The sequence below is a fragment of the Saccostrea echinata genome, unplaced genomic scaffold (assembly GCF_033153115.1).
Source record: "Saccostrea echinata isolate AGI-Se365-2 ecotype Australia unplaced genomic scaffold, CSIRO_AGI_Sech_v1 ptg000009l, whole genome shotgun sequence".
NCBI classification, from domain to species: domain Eukaryota; kingdom Metazoa; phylum Mollusca; class Bivalvia; order Ostreida; family Ostreidae; genus Saccostrea; species Saccostrea echinata.
In genome coordinates this window covers 22,381,133-22,407,636 of record NW_026889758.1, presented here as the reverse complement: position 1 = coordinate 22,407,636, position 26,504 = coordinate 22,381,133, and the positions used below count along the sequence as shown (strand labels likewise).

General features: G+C 35.0%; 2 protein-coding genes across 3 annotated transcripts in view; one reads left to right on the top strand and one right to left on the bottom strand.

Annotated features, from left to right (window-relative positions):
• LOC133182040 (REST corepressor 1-like) overlaps positions 1-3,939 on the top strand; it is an 18,833-nt gene extending 14,894 nt beyond the window's left edge. The window contains exon 14 of one of the 2 annotated variants that reach the window (XM_061316745.1): positions 2,414-3,939. In XM_061316745.1, coding sequence (XP_061172729.1) covers positions 2,414-2,513 — 100 coding nt within the window. In that variant the 3' untranslated portion in view covers positions 2,514-3,939. The remainder of the gene's footprint in view (positions 1-2,413) is intronic. The other variant, XM_061316746.1, reaches the window with a different exon arrangement.
• LOC133182041 (uncharacterized) lies at positions 3,854-26,504 on the bottom strand. Its single transcript, XM_061316748.1, has 19 exons — positions 26,147-26,504; positions 24,737-24,869; positions 23,091-23,216; positions 22,666-22,868; positions 22,119-22,192; positions 21,593-21,661; positions 20,755-20,928; positions 20,273-20,392; positions 13,921-13,966; positions 11,397-11,900; positions 10,083-10,262; positions 9,535-9,693; positions 9,220-9,393; positions 8,761-8,934; positions 8,530-8,679; positions 8,063-8,430; positions 7,856-7,952; positions 5,641-5,726; positions 3,854-4,015 (listed from the first exon to the last, which is right to left on the bottom strand). The coding sequence occupies exons 1-19, from the start codon at positions 26,253-26,255 to the stop codon at positions 3,995-3,997; spliced, it is 2,967 nt and encodes a 988-aa protein (XP_061172732.1). The 5' UTR covers positions 26,256-26,504; the 3' UTR covers positions 3,854-3,994.

Below are 26,504 nucleotides of genomic sequence, written 5' to 3'. Positions count from 1 at the left end.
CCCCAATCACACGATTAAATCTACGACATTTTAATAGGGAAATGAAATAGTTTGTTCATAAAAGTTTTATTTGAAAAAAGCCATTTGATTTCAGCATTCAATTTTTGGTATAATTTTCTAATCTTAGTCTTAATCAGTTAGGGGAAAAGTCACCAGGCTCGCTTGGACTCGAAGGCTTCAATAACACAAGCATGCTGCTTGTACAAGTATATCTTTGCTAGAGTGTGCTCGGATTTATCCCAAAATCCTTCACTAATTTGGATTCAGATTTCACATTTTATCTTGGGTTGACATTGATTCATTTTAGGTATTTCAGGATAATGTTTTTCTTTCTCGTGATTACTCACTTACACAAGTGTGTGTTCAAATGGCTGTTCAAAAGCACCATCAATTTGTGATCATATGTAAATGTAATACCCCTCAGTAAATTATTTCTTATATATTGAAACATGCAATGAAAACGTATTAGGTGAAATTTTATCTTCTGACACCTTAGCATCTATCTGTATAATTGCAATGTCACCAACCACTGGCCATGGGGACTTCAATATAACCATTATAAAAGCAACTCATTAGCTCAGCGGACGATAATTTGCTTCAAAATAATCAATAATTCAATATAAGTGATTTCAATTTAACAGATATTTTATTGCAAAGAAAATGAGAAACAGACTGTGGATTTAGTTTTACTTAAAAATAAGTGATATTTAAAATAATATTTCAATACAAGTGGAATAGGCTGTACATGCAGATTCAGTTTATAGCTCTACTGGTCAGAGACCAGTGGCCCTTTTCACAAAAAATCCTACAACTAAGACAAAAATTTTCCTTTGCTCTAACAAGTATCTAAGCTGTAGTAGGTCACAAAACTATATGTTTCTATTACATAAATTAAATTACAATTGCAAATAATATTTTAGAAAAAAAATAATATCTTTATTAAACAAAAAATTATAAAGTTGTCAAAGTTTTATCTTAGTCGTAAGATTTTTTGTGAAAAGGACCACAGAAGAACATGTTACTTCTACAGATAAAATGGAAATTTCGTATTTGTCCATATCAAACTTCAATGTATCAAACTTTAAATTCTTCATCTATTTTAAAATTATTCATGTGTACAATATGTACACTGTACAGTTATATGAAATGTTTTGTTTTGATTCGAGGAAATGGGAACCGACACTGTTGACAGTGACAGAAGGTGGGACAGTTTGCTGCAATGAGATAATCTTGAATTCAGATAGTCAATAAACATTTTTTTTCACTTTTGGTACTTACTTTGTATATATCATAGTCTTCAGTTCTTGAGTTCATCAGGTCTCACCGTAAATGTATCTGTGTATTCGTGGTCAACCCGTTTCCCTCTAAGTGGTTCTTTTCAACTTTCCCTCATTAGATGGTACAATCCTACTTGGATAACTGTGGTAATTCTAGAGCTAATACATGCAACGAAGCTCCGACCTCATGGGAAGAGCGCTTTTATTAGATCAAAACCAGTGAAAAAATTATAATTTTTCAGAAAACAGGAGAAATAACTCAACTAAAGGGAGGGAAAACAAACATCTCCCACATTTTAGAGCTCTGAAAACGGTATCAATAATAACATGATGATTTTTATTTTTAAATATTTTAATTTTTTTTTTTACATAAAAGGAGAACAAAACAATATGACGTGTTTGGCGAATGCAAAATTATAAAATAGACCGGTAATCTGAATGTTATGTAGCCAATTTAAAAGCAATATAACTTTAAAATATTCAGATAAAAAATGTTGTGCTTTGATCACAGATACAATTTTCATATGAAACTAATGAAATTTCAGGGTAATCCTTCGTCTCCTTCTTTTTATGGAAGGGGAGGGGTTTAATTAAAAAAGAAATAATCAAGAATTACCCATTTTTCTACACCCAATTTAGGGCCGAATATCTGTCCTTTCCTCTCACAAAAATTACCAATTTTTTCCCCAATTTAAGTTGCTTTTTTCCCAAAATAAAACCATGTGAAATTTCGTTGCTTCTTTTTTAATGTTGAAATCTTTTACGTATGACTTATCTTAAATGGAACACTATTGTTCTTGGTCATTACTTTTTTTTTTTTAAAACCTCAATGGTATAAATTAAATGTATGACTTATCTTAAATGGAACACTATTGTTCTTGGTCATTACTTTTTTTTTTTTAAAACCTCAATGGTATAAATTAAATGTGTTGAACATGTCAACCACTTACGATGTCATTATGAAATTATGTCAATTGTTTATCACTAGACAATGAATTTATGTTCAGGTGACGAACCTGTTTATACACAGACATAAATTTGCCTTGCTCAAATAATGTTGTATAATGGAAAAAACATATGCAAATGTAAATGTTCATGTTAAACCCTGTGAACTTGATTTTTCTTTCTTTTGACAGATTGAATCCTCCCCAGAGGACAATTTTACAACAGCCTCCTCCTCTGATACGACCCTCCTCCAGTGTCTCCATCTCTAAATCTGTCACCTCCTCATCCTAACACAACCACTACAACCAGGGACATAATTACACCAAGACATGGCCTTCTCGAAAAACCATCTAGTCTCCATTACTCAACAACACAAATATATTTATTGTATACAGGAAAATTTTCACCCATTTTATTTTAGCCCCTTTTGCCCTTATCACAGATGGGCAAATTTAAAACAGGGCAAATTCAAAGAACACAGTATAATTCCTTAAACAGAACTGTGACTGGGCGAATTTATAAGGGGCAACAATGTTCGCAAGTGCACAAGGGCAAAAATAACACGGGGTGAAAATAACACTGTATACAGTATATCAGAGTGTCTTAGCGTATTTGATATGTGTAGTTAACTGACTTTATATGATTTTATTGTGCTTACATCAGACTCAATATGAGAAGGAAATCTGGTTAATATTGTTCGATTTTGTTAAATGCTGCAGGGATCGAACAAAACACACACATGATATACATGTATGATATGGATAGAGTGTATACTGTATACATCTTTCATTTTGCTCAATGTTTACATTTCTATACTTCTTGGTTTGAGTTCATGAATTTCTTCCCTTTCTTTGATATTTCATTACACTCGTAAATAAAAATTTACCATATAATTTTCACATTTTAAAGGTAAATGTTGCAGATATAAAGGCTGTATACAGTATAAGGATATTAAAATTTGATTCAGGTGTATTGGGTGTATTTCATAAATTAGTAGGTGAATACGTGAAAGTTTTGGATTTTTTTAATAGATAGTAGGTGAATATATGTTTTTGTGATTTTTCTTCGTACATTCATAGTGGGAACAGAATTTGAAAAATTAAGAACAAATTTGATTTATTAAATTCTGCTCCCATTTATATTAATTTATTTTCTTATTCTACTTACATGCTTAATCATAACTTGTGCTGTTTGTTTTAAAATGTATCTTAGATGTTTTATTGCACATGTATATTGTCATGCTTTCCATTCTGTGCCTCATATCATCAGTGTTATGAAGTATCTCGTTATATATACATATAAGATGTTAATTGTAGATAAATAATTGTAGACTAAAAGTGTGTGGAATGTCAGTTTTTTGTTTGGTATAATGTAATACATTGCACTTTTCTGTAGTCTGAATCTTAAGTATCATGTTGATCCAGATCTCTACAACAGGGTGATATGTGTAATACCAACAGTAATGTAATCCCATTTGATACTGCTGGTACATATTTATAACTGAACTACTATCATTAAGTTTATACAGGTTTTAATGATAAATATCAAGCAATTCACACACTGAAAAACATCATATGGACATTTATATGCAAATACATGTAATTTCATTTGTATCAAACTTTTATCACTGAGATTGATGTTGCTCTGAATATGAATGCTCATGTCATATAATAACATTTCCTAAAAAATCGAAAATGAAATGTCTACAGTTTGAGAATTTTGGGGTTTTTTTCCTTTGTATTATTGGGAGAAGATGAAGCACACACAGGATGTTAACAGCTGTAGAGTTGTATCTGAAAAAAAATGTGTGCATGAGGAATTTTGAGTGTTTAAAAGTAAGTAGTTGTAGAACTTTGAAATATGTGCAACTCAGAAGTGATTGTTTTAGTCTCAATGCACCTTTAATTCATAATACCAGTGAAGTTGATGCATTAAAATATGGACAGTTTTACCTTTTGTAGCAAGAATTCTAACTTGATTGCTTAAATGAGAGGCCCATGGGCCACAATTCATACCTGAGTTTCTTTATGCTAGCAGATTTTTTTTTTAATTTCCCTCTTTAATTGATTCCTTGTTGGGAAATAGATAAAGTTAAATCAACACAACATTGGGCTGTTTCAATATCAATATGACTGACATGGTCCTGCTGTTTTAGAGAAGATATTTTATGTCCCGTCATGAATATGACCAGGGCTTATAGAGTTTGTAATGTCCGTCTTCCGTCCTTCCAACACGCTTTGTGTTTAGCTCAGTTCAAAGCTCAATTTTAAATAAATTGTTCAAGATATTTTTATCAAACTTCATATGCTGATACATATTGATGAGAACTTTTCAACTGCATCAACATTTTTTGACCTTGACCTTTTCTTTAACCTTGACCTCACTTTTCTTAAATTAGTATATAAGTCAGTTTTAAAGAAATGTTAAAGATGGTGCTTTCAAACCTCATATGCTGATACATACTACTGAGAGCTATTCAACTGAATCAACATTTTTGACCTCGACCTTTCCTTTGACCTTGACCTCACTTTTCTTAAATTAGTGTTTAACTCAGTTTTAAAGAAACCATTCGTGATATTTTTATCAAACACCATACGCTAATATATACTCAACTGCATCAACATTTTTTGACCTTGAGGTTTCTTTTGACCTTAACCTCACCTTTCTTAAATAAGTGTTTAACTCAGTTTTAAATAAACCATTCAAGATATTTTGTCAAACTTAATATGCAGAAACCATTCAAGATATTTTGTCAAACTTAATATGCAGATACGTTTTAGTGAGAGCTATTCTACTGCATCAAAAACCGTTGACCTTGACCTTTCTCTTTGACCTTGATCTCATTTTTCTTCAATTTGCATAGTTTTAAAGAAACGGTTTCTAAGTAAAATGTTGCCCATTGTTGCCCCACCCTAGCTTTGGGGGACAGGATTTAAACAAACCTGAGTCTTCACCATTTGAGAATGCTTCCATATCAATATGACTAATCATGACTTTACTGTTCTTCAGAAAGAGATTTTTCTGTATATATTCCAATGTAAAACTTGGTCTATTTTGGCCCCATCCTAGCCCTGGGAGTCATGATTTGAACAAATCTGAATCTACATTTCATTTCAAAGTTTTATTTTTCTGGCTCGGTGATTCTTGTGAAGATTTTTAAAAGATGCCATTAAATTTTTACCAATTCTTAATCATCTCCCCTTGAAAGAGGTTGTTGCCCTTTCATTTGAAGAAACTTTAATCCCCTTAACTAAGGATGCTTTGTAGCAAGTTTGGTTGAAAATGGCCCACTGGTTTTTGAGAAGTTGAAAATATGAAAAGTTTTGAATAACAACACATGATAAACGAATGACAGACACCTTTCGATCAGAAAAGCTCAATTAAGCTTTCAGCACAGGTAAATTGAAAAAAAAAATACCTGATTTATAAGTCCTTGAAAACCAGGAGAGTTGGAACATACATTTTTTCCTAACACCAAAGGACCTCGCTGCCTTTGTAAATATTCTGTTAAAAAGGAAACATACATGATTAACTGATAGGGTCATTTGCTCCCATCTTATTAGAATGTTGGTAAAATTGAGCAAGAATGTGATGGCAACAAAGGAAATGGGGGGAGGGATGTGGAAGTGTATGAAGGGGAGGAGCAAAGAATGCAAGGGTAACACTACAGTGAGGAAGTGTATGGAGAGGAGGAGCAAAGAATGCAGGGGTGACAGTGAGGAAGAGTATGGAGAGGAGGAGCAAAGAATGCAAGGGTAACAGTGAGGAAGTGTATGAAGGGGAGGAGCAAAGAATGCAAGGATGACAGTGAGGAAGTGTATGGAGAGGAGGAGCAAAGAATGCAAGGATGACAGTGAGGAAGTGTATGGAGAGGAGGAGCAAAGAATGTAAGGGTGACAGTGAGGAAGTGTATAGAGTAGAGGAGCAAAGAATGTAAGGGTGACAGTGAGGAAGTGTATGAAGGGGAGGAGCAAAGAATGCAAGGGTGACAGTGAGGAAGTGTATGAAGGGGAGGAGCAAAGAATGCAAGGGTGACAGTGAGGAAGTGTATAGAGAAGAGGAGCAAAGAATGCAAGGGTGACAGTGAGGAAGTGTATGAAGGGGAGGAGCAAAGAATGCAAGGGTAGAATGCAAGGGTAGAAGTGAAGAAGTGTATGGAGAAGAGGAGCAAAGAATGCAAGGATGACAGTGAGGAAGTGTATGGAGAGGAGGAGCAAAGAATGTAAGGGTGACAGTGAGGAATTGTATAGAGTAGAGGAGCAAAGAATGCAAGGGTGACAGTGAGGAAGTGTATGGAGGGGAGGAGCAAAGAATGCAAGGATGACAGTGAGGAAGTGTATAGAGAAGAGGAGCAAAGAATGCAAGGGTGACGATGAGGAAGTGTATTAAGGGGAGGAGCAAAGAATGCAAGGATGACTGTGACGAAGTGTATGGAGAGGAGGAGCAAAGAATGCAAAGGATGACAGTGAGGAAGTGTATGGAGGGGAGGAGCAAAGAATGCAAGGATGACAGTGAGGAAGTGTATAGAGAAGAGGAGCAAAGAATGCAAGGGTGACAGTGAGGAAGTGTATGAAGGGGAGGAGCAAAGAATGCAAGGGTGACAGTGAGGAAGTGTATGGAGAGGAGGAGCAAAGAATGCAAGGATGACAGTGAGGAAGTGTATGGAGAGGAGGAGCAAAGAATGTAAGGGTGACAGTGAGGAAGTGTATAGAGTAGAGGAGCAAAGAAGGCAAGGGTGACAGTGAGGAAGTGTATGGAGGGGAGGAGCAAAGAATGCAAGGATGACAGTGAGGAAGTGTATTAAGGGGAGGAGCAAAGAATGCAAGGATGACAGTGAGGAAGTGTATGGAGAGGAGGAGCAAAGAATGCAAAGGATGACAGTGAGGAAGTGTATGGAGGGGAGGAGCAAAGAATGCAAGGATGACAGTGAGTAAGTGTATAGAGAAGAGGAGCAAAGAATGCAAGGGTGACAGTGAGGAAGTGTATGAAGGGGAGGAGCAAAGAATGCAAGGGTAGAAGTGAAGAAGTGTATGGAAAGGAGGAGCAAAGAATGCAAGGGTAACACTACAGTGAGGAAGTGTATGAAGGGGAGGAGCAAAGAATGCAAGGGTAGAAGTGAAGAAGTGTATGGAAAGGAGGAGCAAAGAATGCAAGGGTGACAGTGAGGAAGTGTATGAAGGGGAGGAGCAAAGAATGCAAGGGTGACAGTGAGGAAGTGTATGAAGGGGAGGAGCAAAGAATGCAAGGGTGACAGTGAAGAAGTGTATGAAGGGGAGGAGCAAAGAATGCAAGGGTGACAGTGAGGAAGTGTATAGAGAAGAGGAGCAAAGAATGCAAGGGTGACAGTGAGGAAATGTATGGAGGGTAGGAGCAAAGAATGCAAGGGTGACAGTGAGGAAGTGGGAGGTGACAATGTAATGTTTCACAATGGCACCCTTCACTTGCAATTGCACATTTTTCGATCAAATTCTTCCTCCCTGAGATGGAGAAAGAGAGAGAAAAGTGGCCTTATCATTTACTTGTACATCATACAGATTGGATTCCTCATTTCCTGTCACAACTTTTTAAAAATTTTCTAATGTTCGATTGAATCTGTATGTATAATTAAAAGTATAGATCAAGGTATAATTTACCTGTTTCAGAAAATGTGATCGTTGAGAGTTTCTTGTTCACTTCACCTCCAAAGCTTCTTCCAGTGAAGTGGAGAGTTAAATCAAGGTGGTCATCTACCTAAAAATGTAAAGATATACATGAAACTTAATTATCAAGGCAAACAGTACTAACGCAAAATAAAACCTCAAAAGAAGCACAAAATAAGAATGTGTTGTATATAAACTTACCTTGGAGGTTACATTAAGAAAGGACATCATTCTTTTGTTTTGTAAAGAAAGTCCAAATATCACTTTCACAATTTTTTCTTCAAGAGTTTGAAACATGATCGTTACGGACGGATGCATGTTTGAGGCACAGTCTCCATAGCTTAATAAAGTCATTGATGAATGAAGGTCACCGTTTGGTTTCACTCTGACAGACAGTCTAAATCCGGAGTCCAGCTCCATTTGATAAAACTGCCATAAAACTATTCTAGTGTCTTTATTGAACACTGCATTCCCTTTTCCGTCGTATCGTAAAGTATCGTACATTGACTCCAGTTTCTGAGCATTTTCGGCATTTGACAGAAAATCCAGATTTAAAACTTTATCACATCCTTTGACAAAAAAAATGGTATTAAAAAATGTTACACAATGTATTATTTTTCTGATCTATAAAGTTAGAATTTTGGTAGAAGGCTGCCAAAGATTCTTACTTGGAGCGTCGGCGATGTTTTTGTTTGCAATACATTTGCAAACATTCGCGGAGAAAACGTCACCATCAGAACAGCGCTGTGGTACCCAAGAGTCGTAGAGGATCATCAAGTACCAATTGTCTCCTTGTTGTGAGGGTTTGTATGGACAATCTGCGAATATAAAATCATTATAACAACGCATACACTTAAAAGCTATTACTGAATACAAGTAATATCTTCTGATCAAGGTACCTTGACACAATGCGTATAGATTGCATCTACGTTGATCAAACTTCGTCCCGGAGCAATATGCTCCGCCATTACGTGGCGGCGGTCTGTTACAATGTCGCGTTCGAGATGAAATTCCTTCCCCACAAGACTTTGAACATGTGCTCCACTCCGACCATGACGACCAGCTACCGTTCTCTAAAAGAAGACCCATTCCCAACCAATTAATTTAATATCCAGACTAAATATTAGAATGTGATCCAAACAAAGTATATCTTACATAATGTTTTTTTTTCCGGGGGGAGGGGGTTAGTGTATCCTGGATACTATGCTCGTTTTAAACTGTTAGGCTGTTGCGTTTTGTGAGTTGCTTTTTGGGACGTATTGTAATGATCAGAAAGTCAGGAATATGTGCCGAAAAAGGGGGCACCTGTGTATGCATTGTAAAATGGATTTGATTTGAAACTTTTTTCTGAATATTACCGGGGCACTGTGTTGTATCAATTTGGGGACAGGCTTGTCTACTTTCTGAGGAACCAGAGCAAGGTTTGCCACCGTTGGATGGTGGAGGATTTGAACATTCCCGTTGTCTTTGACGTGTCTTTGTGTGACATTCACAAGAACTCCTTGCTTCCCACTCAGTCCAAGCACCATCAACTAGAAAGTTATTAGAAAGGTGATGTCAAGTAACATGAATCTCCGGAAAATACATGTCATGTAGTCAATCCTCTCTATTATGGATGGTGGTCCACTTGATTGATTATCAGACCTACCAGGTGATTAGATTATCAGACCTACCAGGAGAAGGACAGTCTGCTTTGGAGCAGGACTGGAACTCCGTGTCTGCCTCCTTGCCCCCACACTGTCCCTGGCACCAGCGGGTCCTTACTTGTCTGCCTGACCCACATGAAATGGAACAGTCACTCCACGTAGACCAAATCCCTACTCCCCATTCATCTAAAGAGACAATACTTGTACAGCAGTTCTCCAAAAAACTATTAAGTGAACAATATCCAGAAACACTTTTCAAACTACATCACCATTAATTTCATCGTAAGAGAAAACTTAAAATTATCTTCTTTTCAAGAAAATTTTAACGAAATTCCTAAGCATAAAATTTGTCTTGACATGATGAGAGCTTTAGCCCATTCCTAAGTATTTAAAAACCGTTTAAAATGTAAAATATATAAGATAAAAACAAAAATATATATTAAATCGAACTTTTTAGCCACCCTATACATTTACCCCTGAGGCAATTTTTACCACTCGCGGTTGCTTGTATTCCTTTATGCACGAAACACATTTCATGTATAGTCAAATCGGTATTGACAAAAAACTATTCAGACCTTGGCAGCCGTGTGTGTTGCAGATTTCTGTCTGACTTGGCATGCCATCACAAAGCTGACCGCCTAGGGAGGGCCGAGGTGAATTGCAGGAACGTGCACGTGAGCGATAGCCACCATTACAAGAAGCCGTGCACGTGCTCCAGTTCATCCAGGAAGACCAAATGCCGTCAACTGGGTCTAGAAAAATATTTTTTAAAAATCGATTAATGAATATCAACACAATTGTAATATTAATAGTACATATAGTATAGAAGTAAAAACAACGGGGAGAAAGACTAATTTGGAATGACATGAAAAAGAGTAAGAAATATAATTAAATAGTCAAAAGTCGTGATTATTTAGTGCTTAGATTATTGACTCTGCAACTAAAAGGTTCACATACAAAAGTTTGTAGTAAAGAGCATGGGTGAACGACACAAATGCAAAAGATTCATTTTATTTATACTACTTGCGTATGAAAAGCCGACCGCTGGACCACATTTACTAAAATCTGGACTCGAAAAGGTGCTAGGCTACACAGAAGATGGGCGAACACGTCGAGTAAAATGCCTTTGGTTCGACAATTAAGAAAGTGAAAAATTAATTCTCAATTATAACACAATTTTCTTTGATATTTCAGTTAGCATCAATGTATACTGTATGTAAAATTTCCACAATTTACAACAATCTCACAAGTATGAGACTTACTCGTCTATGCAATAGCACCAAAGTGGGCAAAAATGATCATTTCTTCATATATAACACTTTTTAGCTATATAGGTGGGTCTTTGCTCCTTTTTTTTTGCTGAAAGGATATATCTTCAAAGCTTAACAAAAACATGGAGCAAGGACCCACTCTATACCTTAAAAATACACTTTTATGACGCACAAAATTCATATCTTTCCGAGAAATATTTGAAGTCTAGTTTTTCAAGGGTCATATCGCAAACAAGATTTAAATGCCTTCAACTGTAATGAGTTGTGTGGTGTAGTGGTTAGCGTGGCAGTCTCCAAGAAGAAAAAACTGATACAGGATTTTTATCGCTTGGGTTCAAATCACAAGAAATCCTTAAATCTTTTTTTAAACCAAAGAACTATTTTTGCCAAGAGAATGTTTCCACAGAAGAGTTTTGTTTGTCATAATTTCATACCTTTCAATAATTAAAACTTGCTTTAAATACTTTGTTTACAATTTGAATTGATATATTTGAAGGTAAAGGCATTTTGCACATCTTGTTCGCCCATGTCCTTTTATTTTGAAAGATTTTTACTTGCCTAAACATACCCTCTGAAGGGCTCTGTTAACTAATGCATACAGCATTCCAATATCATCGGTGGTCACGGCAAAATCGGAAGCAATCTGCTTTAACTCTTCTTCTATTACGTTTTCACCAAAACCAATAGCCAGGAGGTCCACATTCATGATACGTGCTTGCCAAACTTCAGCAAACGTGCTAGAGTCATCGTCAATTTGTGATCCAGTGACCAGTAAAGCGCGCTTAGTGGCGCCTGGTCGTGAGTAGTACTGATACATTCGGTTCATTTCCTCAAGACCCATATGTAAATTTGCTCCTTCGAAGTTCGGGCGCAAGTAAGAGATGGCGTGTTGTGCAAACTGTCTGTCGACAGAAAAAGTCATAACATCATCAACCGCGGAACTGTAGAGCACAATGGCTACACGGAAGAACTCGGCACCAAGAGTGATGCCATCCAACAGACTTGTAAGGAACAGCTGGATTGCCGGGTGCCATGTCCGTTTACCGTCGGCAGTGACCAACGATGTAGCATTGGAGGACTCCACAACAATTATAAGATCAATATATTTAGAACAACTTTGAGCTGGAAGACGAAAAAAGGACCTTTTTTATATAGTTTGCTTGAAGGTGATTACCACATTAGGTACAGGCCATCAATCTATCTTTATCTTTTAAAAGTTTTCACTCAGGAACGTAATTTGTGCAGATTTAAATTGCTAAATTAATGAATATAAAAAGACATTTTTAAAAAATCAAATAAAAATATTTCATTCTCCGATGAAGTTAAGGAAACAGACATTCGAATAGTTGATTCTTTTACACAGAGCTGCGTCAGGCCCGTAGCAACAGTTTCAAAATTTGTGTGTGTTGGGAGGGGGGGGCTTCCCAAATTAATCTGACAAACAAAAAGCTAATTAACTGTCCAAAGCCTGGAATTTGACAGTGCTCGACCTTATATTAATAAAAAGTGTGTGTGTGTGTGGAGGGGGGGGGGGGCAGCATCTAAAGGAAAATTTACTATATAGCAAAATACTTCACTCAGAAATAAGTGAGGGCCCCCCCCCCCCATCCCCCGCGTTCTTCGGGCCTGTGTGTTAAGGATCTTAGTGACTACGTAGACAGCCAGGGTAGGTCTACACAAAGCTAAGATTTTGAACGTATGTAGCCTATCTGCTATTTAGGATAGCTAGCCTAAATATCTAGCCTAGCAGCTAGGCTAGCTGTGTCGCCCTCAGAGGGCTGTCACCAGGTTTCTGGAAAGGAAGGGGTGGATGGGCGCTTAGAGGGATACTTCCACTCCTAAAGACGGATTTTTATTAAAAATGAGTGCCATTTTGGTGGTGGTGAGGGGGGGGGGGGGGGTAGAGGGATACTCCAACTCCTAAAGACGGATTTTTATGCCCCCGGATCGAAAGATCCCGGGGGTATGTTGTTTTTGTCCTGTCTGTCTGTTTGTCTGTTTGTCCGTTTTTCTTTCTGTCTGTTGTCAACTTTAACCTTGCCCATAACTTTTGATTGGTTGGAGCTATGACTTTCATATTTCACATGTGTATTCCTTGTGACAAGACCTTTCTTTGGGTATCATCATATTTGACCTTTTGACCTTGACCTTGGAGTTTGACCCACTTTTGCAAAATTTTATGAGACTTTAACCTTGGCCATAACTTCTGAACAGTTGGTGCTTGGGGTTTCAAACTTCACATGTGTATTCTTTGTGACAAGGCCTTCCTTTGAATACCAACAACTTTGACCTTTTGACCTTGACCTTGGAGTTTGACCTACTTTTGAAAAACTTTAACCTTGGCCATAATTTTTGAACAGTTGGTGCTTAGGGTTTCAAACTTCACATGTGTATTCCTTGTGACAAGACCTTCCTCTGGATATCAACCACTTTGACCCTTTGACCTTGACCTAGGAGTTTGACCTACTTTTGAAAAACTTTAACCTTGGCCATAACTTTTGAGTGGTTGGACCTAGGGCTTTCATACTTCACATATGTAATCCTTGCGACAAGACCTTCCTTTGGATACCAACCACAACTTTGACCTTTTGACCTTGACCTAGGAGTTTGACCTACTTTTGAAAAACTTTAACCTTGGCCATAACTTTTGAATGGTTGGTGCTAGGGCTTTCATACTTCACATATGTAATCCTTGTGACAAAATCTTCCTTTGGATACCAACCACTTTGACCTTGACCTTGACGTTTGACTTTTATTTAAAAAACTTTAACCTTCGCCATAACATTTGAACAGTTGTATCTAGGTCTTTCAAATTTCACAGGTGTATTCCTCGAGACAAGACCTTTCTTAGGGTATCAACATTTTTTTATCTTTTGGCCTGGATTTTGACTTGCATTTGAAGAAACTTTAACCTTCGCCATAAGCTGCCATACGGGGGCATCAGTGTTTCACAAACACATCTTGTTAAAATTAAAAATGGGTGCCATTTTGATGGCTCTGGTATATTCTGGAAGTCATTTTTAAGAAAATTATTTTAAACACTAAATAATGAATTTACTTTGCTTAAAAAAAATCTCGATTTTTTAAAGAGGGTACTGACGCACCCAACACACTCCTCCTCCTGATGACGGCCTTGTCTTACCTTGTGACAGTGAAATACAAAGAAGCACACACATGAACCATCTCATCTAAAAACGAACCGAAAGAAAAAAAAAGAGCAAGTCAGACAAATAGACAATGCACCAAAAACATCCTCTAAATACTGAAAAGGCCACGTGTTGACTGACTCTCAGTGCATTTTAACAAATTCAGGGCATTAGAAAAATTTGCTAAGCTCAACTTACATGTAACGAGACAGAAAAAGTGAAGTAAAACCTCAAAGTTATACAAGTTTAGTACAATCTAAGGGGACGACCATTTGATTCTGCAAAGGGAGGGGCGGCTTGCAGATTCGGGAAATAATAATTTGTCCTCGAAAATGTTGAAAATAAATAATGCGTATTCGACTGCCAAGAAAATGAATAAATAATCTGTCCTTGACTGGCAAGAAAATAAATGATCTGATTTTGAATAATTTTGCCAGTCCCCCCCCCCCCCCCCCCGAATCAATATCAAATGGTCGTCCCCTATTCTTATTTTCAATCAAAATATTTAAGATGAAACGTTTAAATTACTTTTTATAAGTAGACAACAATTTGTACCTACCTCTCTTTCTGTGCTATACTTCCATAAAGATTGGAGTCATTCCGAGTGTAGATAGAGATGTCTGGGGGGCACTGGTCGACACTCCTTGTATGATCAGATACTGTACAAGACCAAGAGATGATCAGATAACGACATCAGCTGTTTATAAAGGACCAGAAACACATTGCTGTTCACCATACAGAGCTGTGGGGGTGGAGTACTGTACTTAAATCTGAGTATTTTTGTTTTAAATCTGCTTTTCTGTTTATTTTCTTTCTTCTGGTGTACAGGTTGAGGCATTCATGGGAAATAACTTCTGCAGCTGGCAGTACATGTACTTATATATATATATATAGAGAGAGAGAGAGAGAGAGAGAGAGATATCATACCATATATATATATACATGTAAGTACTTTAACACATAGCCTGGTATGTATAATAGCATCTAAGAGACTCTAAGAGATATAATTAGGTCTAATAAAAAATGCATTGTTTCCTGTAGTATCATATGAAATACTTCTTTTTAAAAGTCAGAGCTAGTAGGTACACTTTTAAATCATTCCATTACTTCAGGCTTTTGGTCAACACCAACACAGGCCATGTTCATAGCTGTAAATAACACTCTACCAAGTATGCTACTCAATTGATATAGTTTTAAAAAGATCCAATTAGATTAAACGTGTAATACATGTACAAAAAAATACACCTATTGTTGTTTACTTATCAATGTTCAAAAAAAAAAAAAAAAATTGAAGCTGACAAGATTTTTCCGCAATTCAGAAAATTTATTTAAGGCTTTATACAGACAGCTAGAACATGTTTCTCACCTGTTATAAATAAAATATTAACACAAAAGGATTGATCCTTGAAAGATAAAAATTCATCAAAGAGCAATATTATGCATCACATTTTATTTTCATTGACTTAGTACATTGGTACCTGAAACAATATAGCACCTTTGCATATATATTGTACAAAGAGAAACAAACAAAATTTTCATAAGGTACAAATAAAAAATAAAATTAATAAAATGGTTATTTATCCATTTGCTATAACAAGGTACAATTTATACCTATAACAACTGTCAAACTTGTATACTTCTATATTTTTAAAATTTCATTTCCCTTCAAATCTCTTATTATGCCATTCTGTTTACATCACAGGTTTCTTGTTATCCATAGTGATCTGTAAGCTGTATTCCATAAACTAACAGTCCTCAATAAAAGAGAAATCTTGAATATTTGTAGGAGAGAATAGTGAGAGAAAATCAAGCTATTTTTAGATCTTAGAAGTAACAACAGATTTTTACATTTGATATCCTATCTAAATAATCTGACATTTAGTCTGTGTAAAAAAGAAGCAAAATTATTCACCACCTTGATTTAAAAAAAAGTTTTGTCCAAGATCAACAGGAGAGACATTATTGAACACATGCAGTAAAATTAAATTGCCATGCCCATAATACATGTACATGTAATTATTTGGCTGATCTTTCTAGAACTTGTAAAATTATCTGGTCGTATGTTACATAAATATAGGTGGCTGGACAGAGTTCTGAGAGAAAATATTAGATAATGATTCGGTTCCTGACTAGATTTCTTTGGATTTTGCTGGTGGACCTTGGGTTTTACCCAGTGTTCATTAGTATGACTTCACGAGAGTCTAGGACAGAGCCACACATGAAGTCGACATCTTCTAACAGTCTCCCCACTTACCCGCCCACTACAAACACACTGATACTGCACTTTGTGTCTATCTATAGTCGTAAGTTTTAAGGTGTGGTACATTCCTCCAGAAATAGAACATGTCACAAACATCACCACATATTTCTAAAAAAAAAAAAATTAATAGTACTATCTCAAAAATACAATATACAAAAAAAAAAAAAATACAATAAACAATAAGTGTGTAATTAAGAAATAAGATATCATTTTTTAAAGTTTCATTGGGATATGACATGAAGTTGGTCATATGATCAAATCCTATAATGCCCAAAGGTATATTTATTAAAATCTTCTGATATTTTATTTTTTATATTTACATTTTTAAATCTATTCATGTTACAAAGAAAAAATACACTATTTAGACTTTGTTATGGAAATGCAACATAATCATGTATGACGTCACAGTCTAGACTGCCAAAAAGTCAGATCATGTGACCAACTTCATGTCATTAACAAAAGGCCCAAAGGCCTTAACGGTCACCTGAGTATAATACAACAATTTAGAGGATCCATAGAGTACTGGTATGAAATGAACTGAAAGGCGAAGCTTTGTTGCCCAAAAGCAAGATAGTAGGGTGACCAGGATCAACAAAATAATTATTCTAGTACATGTATTCATTTACAGTTTATAAATTAGGTTCTAATCTGTTCCCCATTTATCACTATCACCATACACTATTTTAATCCCCTGTTGAAATCTTACATTGGCCTCTCTTGGTCTTTGATGAACATTTAATAAGACAAGTTATTTTGTCTCATTTTTATTTATCTATTAATTACAAGTCTATCTGATCATTAAAACTATGAAAGTACTTTTTGTATTATACAATAAAAATTCTTGCATAATTCTCTGATTTAGTTAACCTCTCAAGTACATCAAAAGTAAATGGCAAAGAGGAATAACTCCCCTCAGTAGAATGCAAATTAATAGAGCCCTGACCAGGACCAGAACACTTGACGAAATGGTCCAGATGTTCAAAAATCTGGTAAAAATACCCTTCCTTATTAAAACTTTTACTCTTTTTGCCTCTGACATGCCCAGGTGCAGAGAAGATTTTTAAAGAAATGATGCATTTTAACTACCAGATTCACTCTATTATCAATAGAGCCCCCCCCCCCCCAAAAAAAAAAAAAACACCAGAGCCTCTGACTCTGGGATCAACTTAATCTGCTTAACACTAAGGAGCAGACAGGATTATTTAATAGAATTAATGCATTTTCACTACATTATCAAGAGCCCCACCCTTACACCAGCATATCTGACCCAGGGGTCATGAATTCACTACTTTGGAAGAAGCACTCTTGCTCATCATAACTATATACTTAGCTTCTTTGCTTTTTAACCAGAAGCAGAAAAGAATATTTTTGAAAGAAATTTTGCTTCTTCACTATATCATCAATAGAGTCCCCCTCCCCTTTTCACCAGAACCCTTGACCCTGGGGCCATGAAATTCACAATTTTGGAAGAGGCATCTTTGCATATCATAACAATGTACTTAGTTTGTTCAAATAATGAAGATTTTCAAAGAAATAATTCACCTTCACTATAGGATCTATATAGCCCTGCCCTAGCACCAGAACCCCGTCCCTGGGGCCATGAATTTCACAATTTTGGAAGAGGCATCATTGCTTATCATTACAATGTACTTAGTTTGTTTAAATAATACCCAGGAGCAGAGAAGAAGATTTTTAAAGAATTAATGCATTTTCACTATATAATAAATAGAGCCCCGCCCTAACACCAGAATCCCTGACCCTGGGGTCATGAAATTCACAATTTTGGAAGAGGCATCCTTGCTTATCATAACTATGTTCTTAGTTACTTTATTTTATACCCAGGAGTAGAGAAGAAGATTTTCAAAATAATGCACTTTCACTATATGATCTATATAGCCCTGCCCTAGCACCAGAATCCCAGCCCCTGGAGCTTTGAATTTAACAATTTTGATAGAGTCATTCTTGCTTATCATAACTATGTATTTAATTAGTTTCAATAATACCCAGGAGTAGAGAAGAAGATTTTAAAGAAAAAATGCACTTTCAGTATATGATCTATATAGCCCTGCCCTAGCACCAGAACCCCGACCCTGGGGCCATGAATTTCACAATTTTGGTAGAGGGCTCAATGCTTATTACAATTATGCCAACAGTTTGACTGCTTGATGTCCAGGAGTAAAGAAGAAGATTTTTAAAGATTGCAGTAATTTTGGTGGTTTTAGCCCCACCCCTCAGGCCCCAGGGGGGCAGGGACCATGAAATTCACAAATTTTGTTCCCCTTCACACATAGATGCCATATGCTAAAATTGGCTGAAATTGGTTGAGCGGTTTCAGAGAAGAAGCTGAAAATGTGCAAATGTTACAGGGATGGGGTCAATTACATAGGGAAGTAATTAATTAAATTACAATTACTTGCCCAAAACCTTCAATTAAATTACCATTACCATTACAAGGATTTTGAAATGTAATTAATTAAATTACAATTACTTTGCAAATGTAATTAATTAAATTACAAATTACATTAAGAAAAAACATATAAAAATAAACAATGATAAATAGTCATGAACGTTCATTTATATTCATATAGATTCAGTTACTATTCTTTACATTAAGTAAACATTGTTTAGATGTTAATGAAAATTTAAAATATTGTGTCCCCTAACCTACATCTATCAGGTTTAAAGATTTTTCTACCTCAAAGAAGATATTTTACACTGGAGCATTTGTGACAGGAATAAATAAAAACTGACTAATATAGCAAGTTTCAGGGCTTAATTGACCCTTTTTGGTACAGGGTCCTGTACCCTTTTAATTGCGAATTTTTAATCGAAAAAGTGGCAAAATCAGGAAATATTGTTGATTTATATTTATTTCTTGATTAAAGAGTTAAATAGATGACTTGTTCCCCATATACACATGATATATATGTTTAAAAATGATTAAAATTCAAAACATGTTGTTTCTCTATATAAACAGCTTCAAAAAATTGAATTTTGTCATCAGTTGGGAATTGTTACCTGAATTTTTGGGGAAAAAGGAGCCAATTTTCAACTGGGACATGGTCCTTTTCCAGGACCTGGGTGCTGTTTTCCATTAATTCATGTGTCCGTTTTTAAGCTTTCTGATATATTTATGCAAATCAATGGATGCGTTTTGCCTTGTTTCCTGCTTTTTTCATCATCCTAAGCTCTACATCTCAAAATGTTATAGTATTTGACATATTGTGTGTTAAACTACTGTCTTCCCAAAAATTTTTATCAAAATAGAAAAATTGGTGTTATAACACCAAATTATATATTTTAAAAAAAGATTTGTGGGAAGACATAGTCAATGTATGTGTATAAAACTATCAATAGGTAAAGTCAAAATGTGTGTAAAATCTCTAAGTTAAGTGTCAATATGTACATGACCCTAGGGCACTAATTAGCACCTGTTAATCACTTCTTACACAAGCTGTAGGTATGGCAAACAAAGGATTAGAAGCCATTGAACTAGATATTTTAAGTGTCAATTCATAAACAACTTAATTGAAATTATTGATTTTATCTAATATATTTATAAACAAGGAGATAAATAAGATTAAAAAGTTTCGAAGAGAGGAAACAGCAATTCACTAAATAAAGAAAACATAATTTTTTTTTAATATATTATAGAACATTTTGTCCTAAAAATCATTTAACCTTTCTTGAATAAAGTGTTTGGGATTTGAAAAAAGGAGGGGGGGCTATTTCCCATTTATCAAACACCAGTGTAATTGAATGTAATTGAAAAGTAATTGTGAATTACATGCTTTTCTCAAAAGTAATTAATTAAATTACAATTACATGTAATTGAAAATTGGGCCAATTACACATTACTTTCAATTACATCGAAATTTGTAATTAATTACTGTCAATTACCATTACAAATTACCATTACCCCATCCCTGAAATGTTAACATACGATGGACGACGATGGACGAAAATAGATAGCAATAGGTCACCTGAGTGACTCAGGTGTCCTAAAAATTAAATGTCAATTTAATTTGTATTGTCATATAAGGAAAGGCAAATGTAAATATTCAGAAATATGATAAAGATATGGATACCTCCAAATATTCCCGTGGTGGAAAAGGATTTAGTGTGGAAGTCGACGTTGTGTCAATTGGTGAGGTGGAAACTTCTTCCTCCATAAAACAAGCACTGAGGTTACCCACACCCTGAGGACCCTGTAAATCATACTTTTATAAATCAACAACAACCTTCTTATCATTCACAATGCAGGTAGTAAATCAAACTAATAAAGAATACATATTTATAGTATTTCTCTTGAAAGAATTTTTTGTTTCCACATTTTTATTCTTCTATGTTAATTATTATATTGGAGTTATTCCCCTTTAAGCTTGTAATCACATTTTTCTAATTAATAAGTCTTTCAAAAGCTGTAGTGAAAAGGGCATAAAAAGCAATAAATTTTAGGCGATATTCTGACATTTTAAGAATTATGGAACACATATCATAACAGGATAAATTATGTTTTATTGTTAAATCATGATCACATAGAGGATTTTCAGAATTTTGACATTTTTACCTGAGGTCCCTGCATTTTGCTGATATTCAGGAGTTGTTCCTGAAATGTTGCATTCTGGGATTCTATGATGGAAGTGAGATTGTGGTAACTGTAACTTAAGTGATCTTCAATTTGATTAATGTCAGTCTTTGTATGTAGGAGGTTTGTATGTAGTGATGATATATTTTCCTTTGTCTGTTGTTGAAAATGGATCAGCTGAAAAAGAGTAGAGACTTACAGATCTGTGCCATAATTTACAGATAAAATTCCAACACAGCAGTACTCATATTGAAGAAAGTATATTCCCAATACATCAGATATGTTAGATTAGTGTACTTTATTGTTCATAAACTTAGTAGTATTCTTCCCTTCCACAGAATTCTTCGACATTAAGAAAAAGTTATATGTAATAATTTTCTTTTTACTTAATATCCTTCACATGATTCTACATATGTATAAATGTAATTTGAATGAGGATGTTGGTTTTCTTGTTTTTTGTAGATAATGACAGGATCTGCATGCACAGGGGAAAATGCATAAATAATGTGTTTTGTATAGATATTTATACATGTATATCTAACATGCAGATTTTACTCAAAAACCATTTTACCTGAATATAACTCCAAAGACCAGACTGAAATCAATTCCATGAAAATGGATGGGATATGTATTTACAAATATGTGTTAAAGTTATTACATTCAGAAAGTTTTAAATTCTTTTAGAATTAGGCAGATCCTAACTACAAGTGGCAAAATACATATAAAACAATGGAAGGAGAAAATTCAAGTGCACACTTATACAGGATACATCTGCACATTCATGACTGTACATGGTCTCTTTATAAGAGTACATAATTACCTTATCATCAAGGTCACTGATATATTCAAAAGACTTATTGCCAGCAACAAGTGATTCCAGAATCATCATCTAAAAATACAAATGATAGGTTGTTAACCTTCTACTTATGGGATTTTTACATCAAAACAAAGACAACATACATAACTATACATGATGTTACTTTCATTTCTTTGAGGCTTAGAGGATTAAATTTCCGACATGTTGAGTATATCAAGTATACCTCTCCAAACATTCATCATGCCTGACCATGTGATTCTGATTATATAAAATACAATGCTCTTCTAATCCTTAATCTCACTTAAAGAAGTTATTCTATTGAATATTTCATCCAGACCCAAAGTATAATTATCTGCACTAAGAATTTTCCAAAGAGACGTCTTTTGAAAATATGATCCCTTATTCCTCATGACCATTTTCCACCCTACCATTACTGTGTATGTATTTGTTAACTCCATGCCCTGAACATTTCCAAATAAACATAAATATATTTTTAAATCTAAAGCATGAAGTTTCTTTTGCCACCTACCTTCATTTTTATGTTGGTATAATTGGACTGTAGACTTTGTAACTCTCTCTTTAATGATGCTACCTTATCTGGACCTAAAACAGATGTTACTGAACTTATTAACTTATAAAACAATCACACTGTGACCTCGTAATGGATCCAAATATTATCCATATTAAGTCATATACTTGAACTTTGAAGAACTATACCAAAGCAAGATTGACCCAAAGACCCACATTTGTATCTGCCTCATCCAACTTTATATTACAGTATGTAAGCTTTATGCACTATATATTTGTCTTTATATTGTATTTTACTCTCAGACGAACTTATTTACAGATACACATGTATAAGTTGGTGGTCAAGGTTTAAGTGATAATGGACGAACCTGAGAAGATGAACACTACACATAGATTTGTACTTAAGGATTTGTAAAATGTGCATTAAAATGGCAATTAACCTCAGTCAAAGTCTAGGGTATTTCTTCTTTTCTTTTTACAAAGATTATCTAAAAATCTACTTTTTAAATATATCTGTGTTGGAGATTTTTAAGGGAGATAACTCTTACCATCACTAAATGCAATGACAACATAGATACTGATGAAGAGTGAAGCAATGGAGATGAGTATTAGAAGGAGGAGAGCCAGCTTCAGCAGTCTCAGCTGTGACATCACTGTCAGGTCCTGCTTAGCCTTCACAGTAGAATTCACTTTATTGTAAATGACGGGGGAGGTGTTGATCATGGCATCATATAGTGGGTTAAACCTCTTCCTGTGAAAAATAAGATAAGTTTTTACTGCTCTGTTCTCTGTGTTCCAGTACTCCCAACATAAAATTTACTGACAGTCTTTATAAAATAGCAAAAGAAAGAAATTAACAATATATAGCAAAGACAGTGTACATGATGTCAAAAATAATTTGTATTAAGATTATCTGGAGAGCCTGAAGAAACATCCAACTGCTCCAGACTTTTTCATCAATACAAAATGGTACCTCTCCTCTGATGACTGAGCTGCCCCGTCCATCTCCTCATGCTCTGAGTGTATTCCAGATGTAACTGTGGTGCCATTGGAGGAATGAGTGTCCACGGAATCTGGAGACATGCCATTGGGCTGTAGCCTGAAAAGTTAAAATGAACTTGAATCAAAGTTAGTTCTAATTATATGTACTGCATTTCATGGACTGCTGTATAAATTACCCACAGTTTACATTAGATTCTGAAATATTTCTGTAATAAGATAAATTTCAAAAAATGTATCAGTTTCAAATCAAAGCATATGTTTGTCCTAGGCAATGGAGAGGAGGTAGATTTTGAGAAGATCAGTATGCTTGAATACTTTTAGTTATATATACCAACATTACATTATTTCTAAAAGTCAAAATTAATTTAAATGATTTAGATAAGCTTGGCTGGGTTGGTGGATGAACACATCCACAGAGCATCCTTTTATTCATAATTCATGTATTTGGGTCATAGAGAAGTTACTCTGTAATCTTATACATTCATCTGCATGTCTGAGAAACTGAAGCATTCTACAATAAGGTGTTTTTTCATGATTCTATTGTCAATCAATACAGATTCAATATCAACAGACACTACACTAACTATTTGTTTGGTTATTTCTGTTTTTTTTGTAATGTATGTATGCACAGTGATTACATATTAATCAGATATACTTAATAACCATTTGTCCTTAAATCATTATCTGGGGATTAGGTAATTTTTATCTCAGTCACATAACATCAATTTCCCTGTGTAACTTCTGCCCATCCTTGCTTATCTACCAATTATGCCGGGATTATACAGGGATTTTCTCAATATTCATTGCTTCCCTAGGAAATGGTCAAATATCAATATATTATGTATGAATCAGGAGTAACAGATTCCTTTAAAGCCTGATGATTTTTTGTTTATTGTTTTACCATATGTTAGAGGCATTGCTACCAGAACCTGTTTGTTACTGAACCTCAGTTAAAAGGTTACTACACTTTGTGGAGATATGTGGGTGACTTGGGGATTGATGTATATTGACATTTTCTTTAGTTTACAATCCTATTCAACAATATTAATGTTTTTTTAACCCAAGTCCTGAAATGTCAAATGATAAAAAAGTCATATAAATTCTGAATTATTGATTCTCCATAGAAAAAAAAAATGATGATGGATAAATGTTTTTCTTTCCAACAAAGATATGAAAAGTTCTTGTAAATTCTACATGGCGTCATGCACTCACACAACTCCATGTATTTTAAAGATAGCTTCCAAACTGCAGCAGACGTAAGCATTAAATGCAGTTATCTGATAAAGTAATACAAGATACCTCCTGAATTTCTGTTTCAAAACTCTTTACTGTTTGCCAAATTATCTCGCAATATCAACTTTCTCCAAAGCTCATATTTTTATGCAGAATCAACAGGTCTGTCACGAAACGATAAAAAATCAAAACAGAGAAATTATCAAACTTTTCCCATTATATAGTAATTAATACCAACAGATCTGTCACGAAACAAGGGCAAAATAACAAAACATGGAAATTATTGAACTTTTCCCATTATATAGTAATTAATATTTGATGGAAAAAGGGTATTAAACTATTCTGATGGAGTAAATCAATGATAGACTGCCCTGAGCTACTCACTGAGGATGTGGGAGTTCCTCGTATTGATGTGGACAGTCTGCATAGTCGTACGTTTTAGTCGTACTGACTGGTCGGTACTGACCGGAAGACTGCATGGGGAACTCTGGGCTCACTTGGTCAACATCCAGAGATCCTTAAAATAATAAAAAATTCAGCATGTATGGTGTAATTAACTCATACAGTATAAAATTTTCATATTTATTTCATTTTATACTATTTTTAATGGTACGTGTCAGGTTTAAATTATTTGTTTCAAATGAAGTTAGATTATTCTTCCACATTTACAAAATCATCATATATAGACTTTTTAATTTGTGTACAGACTTTTTTCCTAAGATTTCACAAAAACAACTAAATAATAAATACTGGTATTCTCTTATACATCTTTAAATTGATTGAGTCTACAACGTACACTGCATGCTGACAATGACTTACAAAAAGGACTTCACCTATCCAAATTTCATCAAATTAAGCCAGGATGTCTGTTATTCACCAGAGGAAAGCATGTGCATTTGATTAAAATGTTGACCTAGTTTTGAATTTGGTTACATACTCATTGTTTCAAAGAAATATATCAATTTTATAGATCAAATTTAACAGTCAGCATATCAACTTTTACTCATTGATACAAACATGAAAATTAAAAAGGCGGAATTCATTTATATGTCTTCTATTTTATATTTCTAAACCCAATCAGACAAGTAATAGCAAATGTTTGTGACATTAAAGACTTGACAAACTAATACATACCACATTTAGAATATGGAACAGAGGCCCTACAAGTAAACCTATAGTCATTGTAGTATTCCATCTCAACAATGCACTAGCACATGGCAGCTAACAACTGCACTGTCCGAGGTATTGTGAATGCCTACGCACTCCAGCAATTAATGAGCTATGATTGACAGAGAGTTTAGAGAGTGTAGGCCCACAGCAGAAGCAAGTCACAAATAAACAGCTGAAGTATCCACTAAACCTCTACTTTGGTAGTCAGGCTTTGTCATTGTTGACATAAAATCTAGGTCACAGGTCAATTAACCTGTCTTCTTAAGTTCACAGTGGTAACCCCACATGGAACAATTCAATTAACCCCCAGAGGTCATAAAGCAATGTGAATGTAATGATTGGGGCAGTGGGGAGTAATTAAGTAAAATCTCCAAACACAATGGAAAGGTATTGACCAGTTGATGGTATTGACACAAAATACTTATTGAATGACCTACCATAAAATTGCCAAGGAATTCCTAATGTAAAGAATGAATGAAAACTTACAGTTGTCAGGAAAACAAATACAGACCAATCCTCACATCCATGAATAGACAAAACAGTGACAATAACTCTAAGGCACAAAATACTGTCACAATCTGACCCAGCAGTAAATCACCCACACATATGATATCGTGTTTTTACCCGAGTGTGCACCCTCCAGTAAAGGTATCTCTATGGATGGCCGATTCATTTTGTCTTCTTCATCTTCATCGGGAAGGATCTCCAAATAATCTTGACTACTCTCAGCCATTCATATTTACTAAATACCAAAGATGTCTTATTGATTTCCACACAAAACCCTACATCACAACTCTGCCTGTGATCCCTGACTTGGGTCCTGTCCAGCACATTATCAGCTCTTACTTGTGAACAGATTTTATTTTTACAATACACTACTACAGCTGCTTTTCTACTCAGAACAATACTGTTTGCTAAGTTCACAATAATGACCTACCCAGTAGTCAGGTTAGTGGGTTTTTTTTGTTATCAAACTCCATGC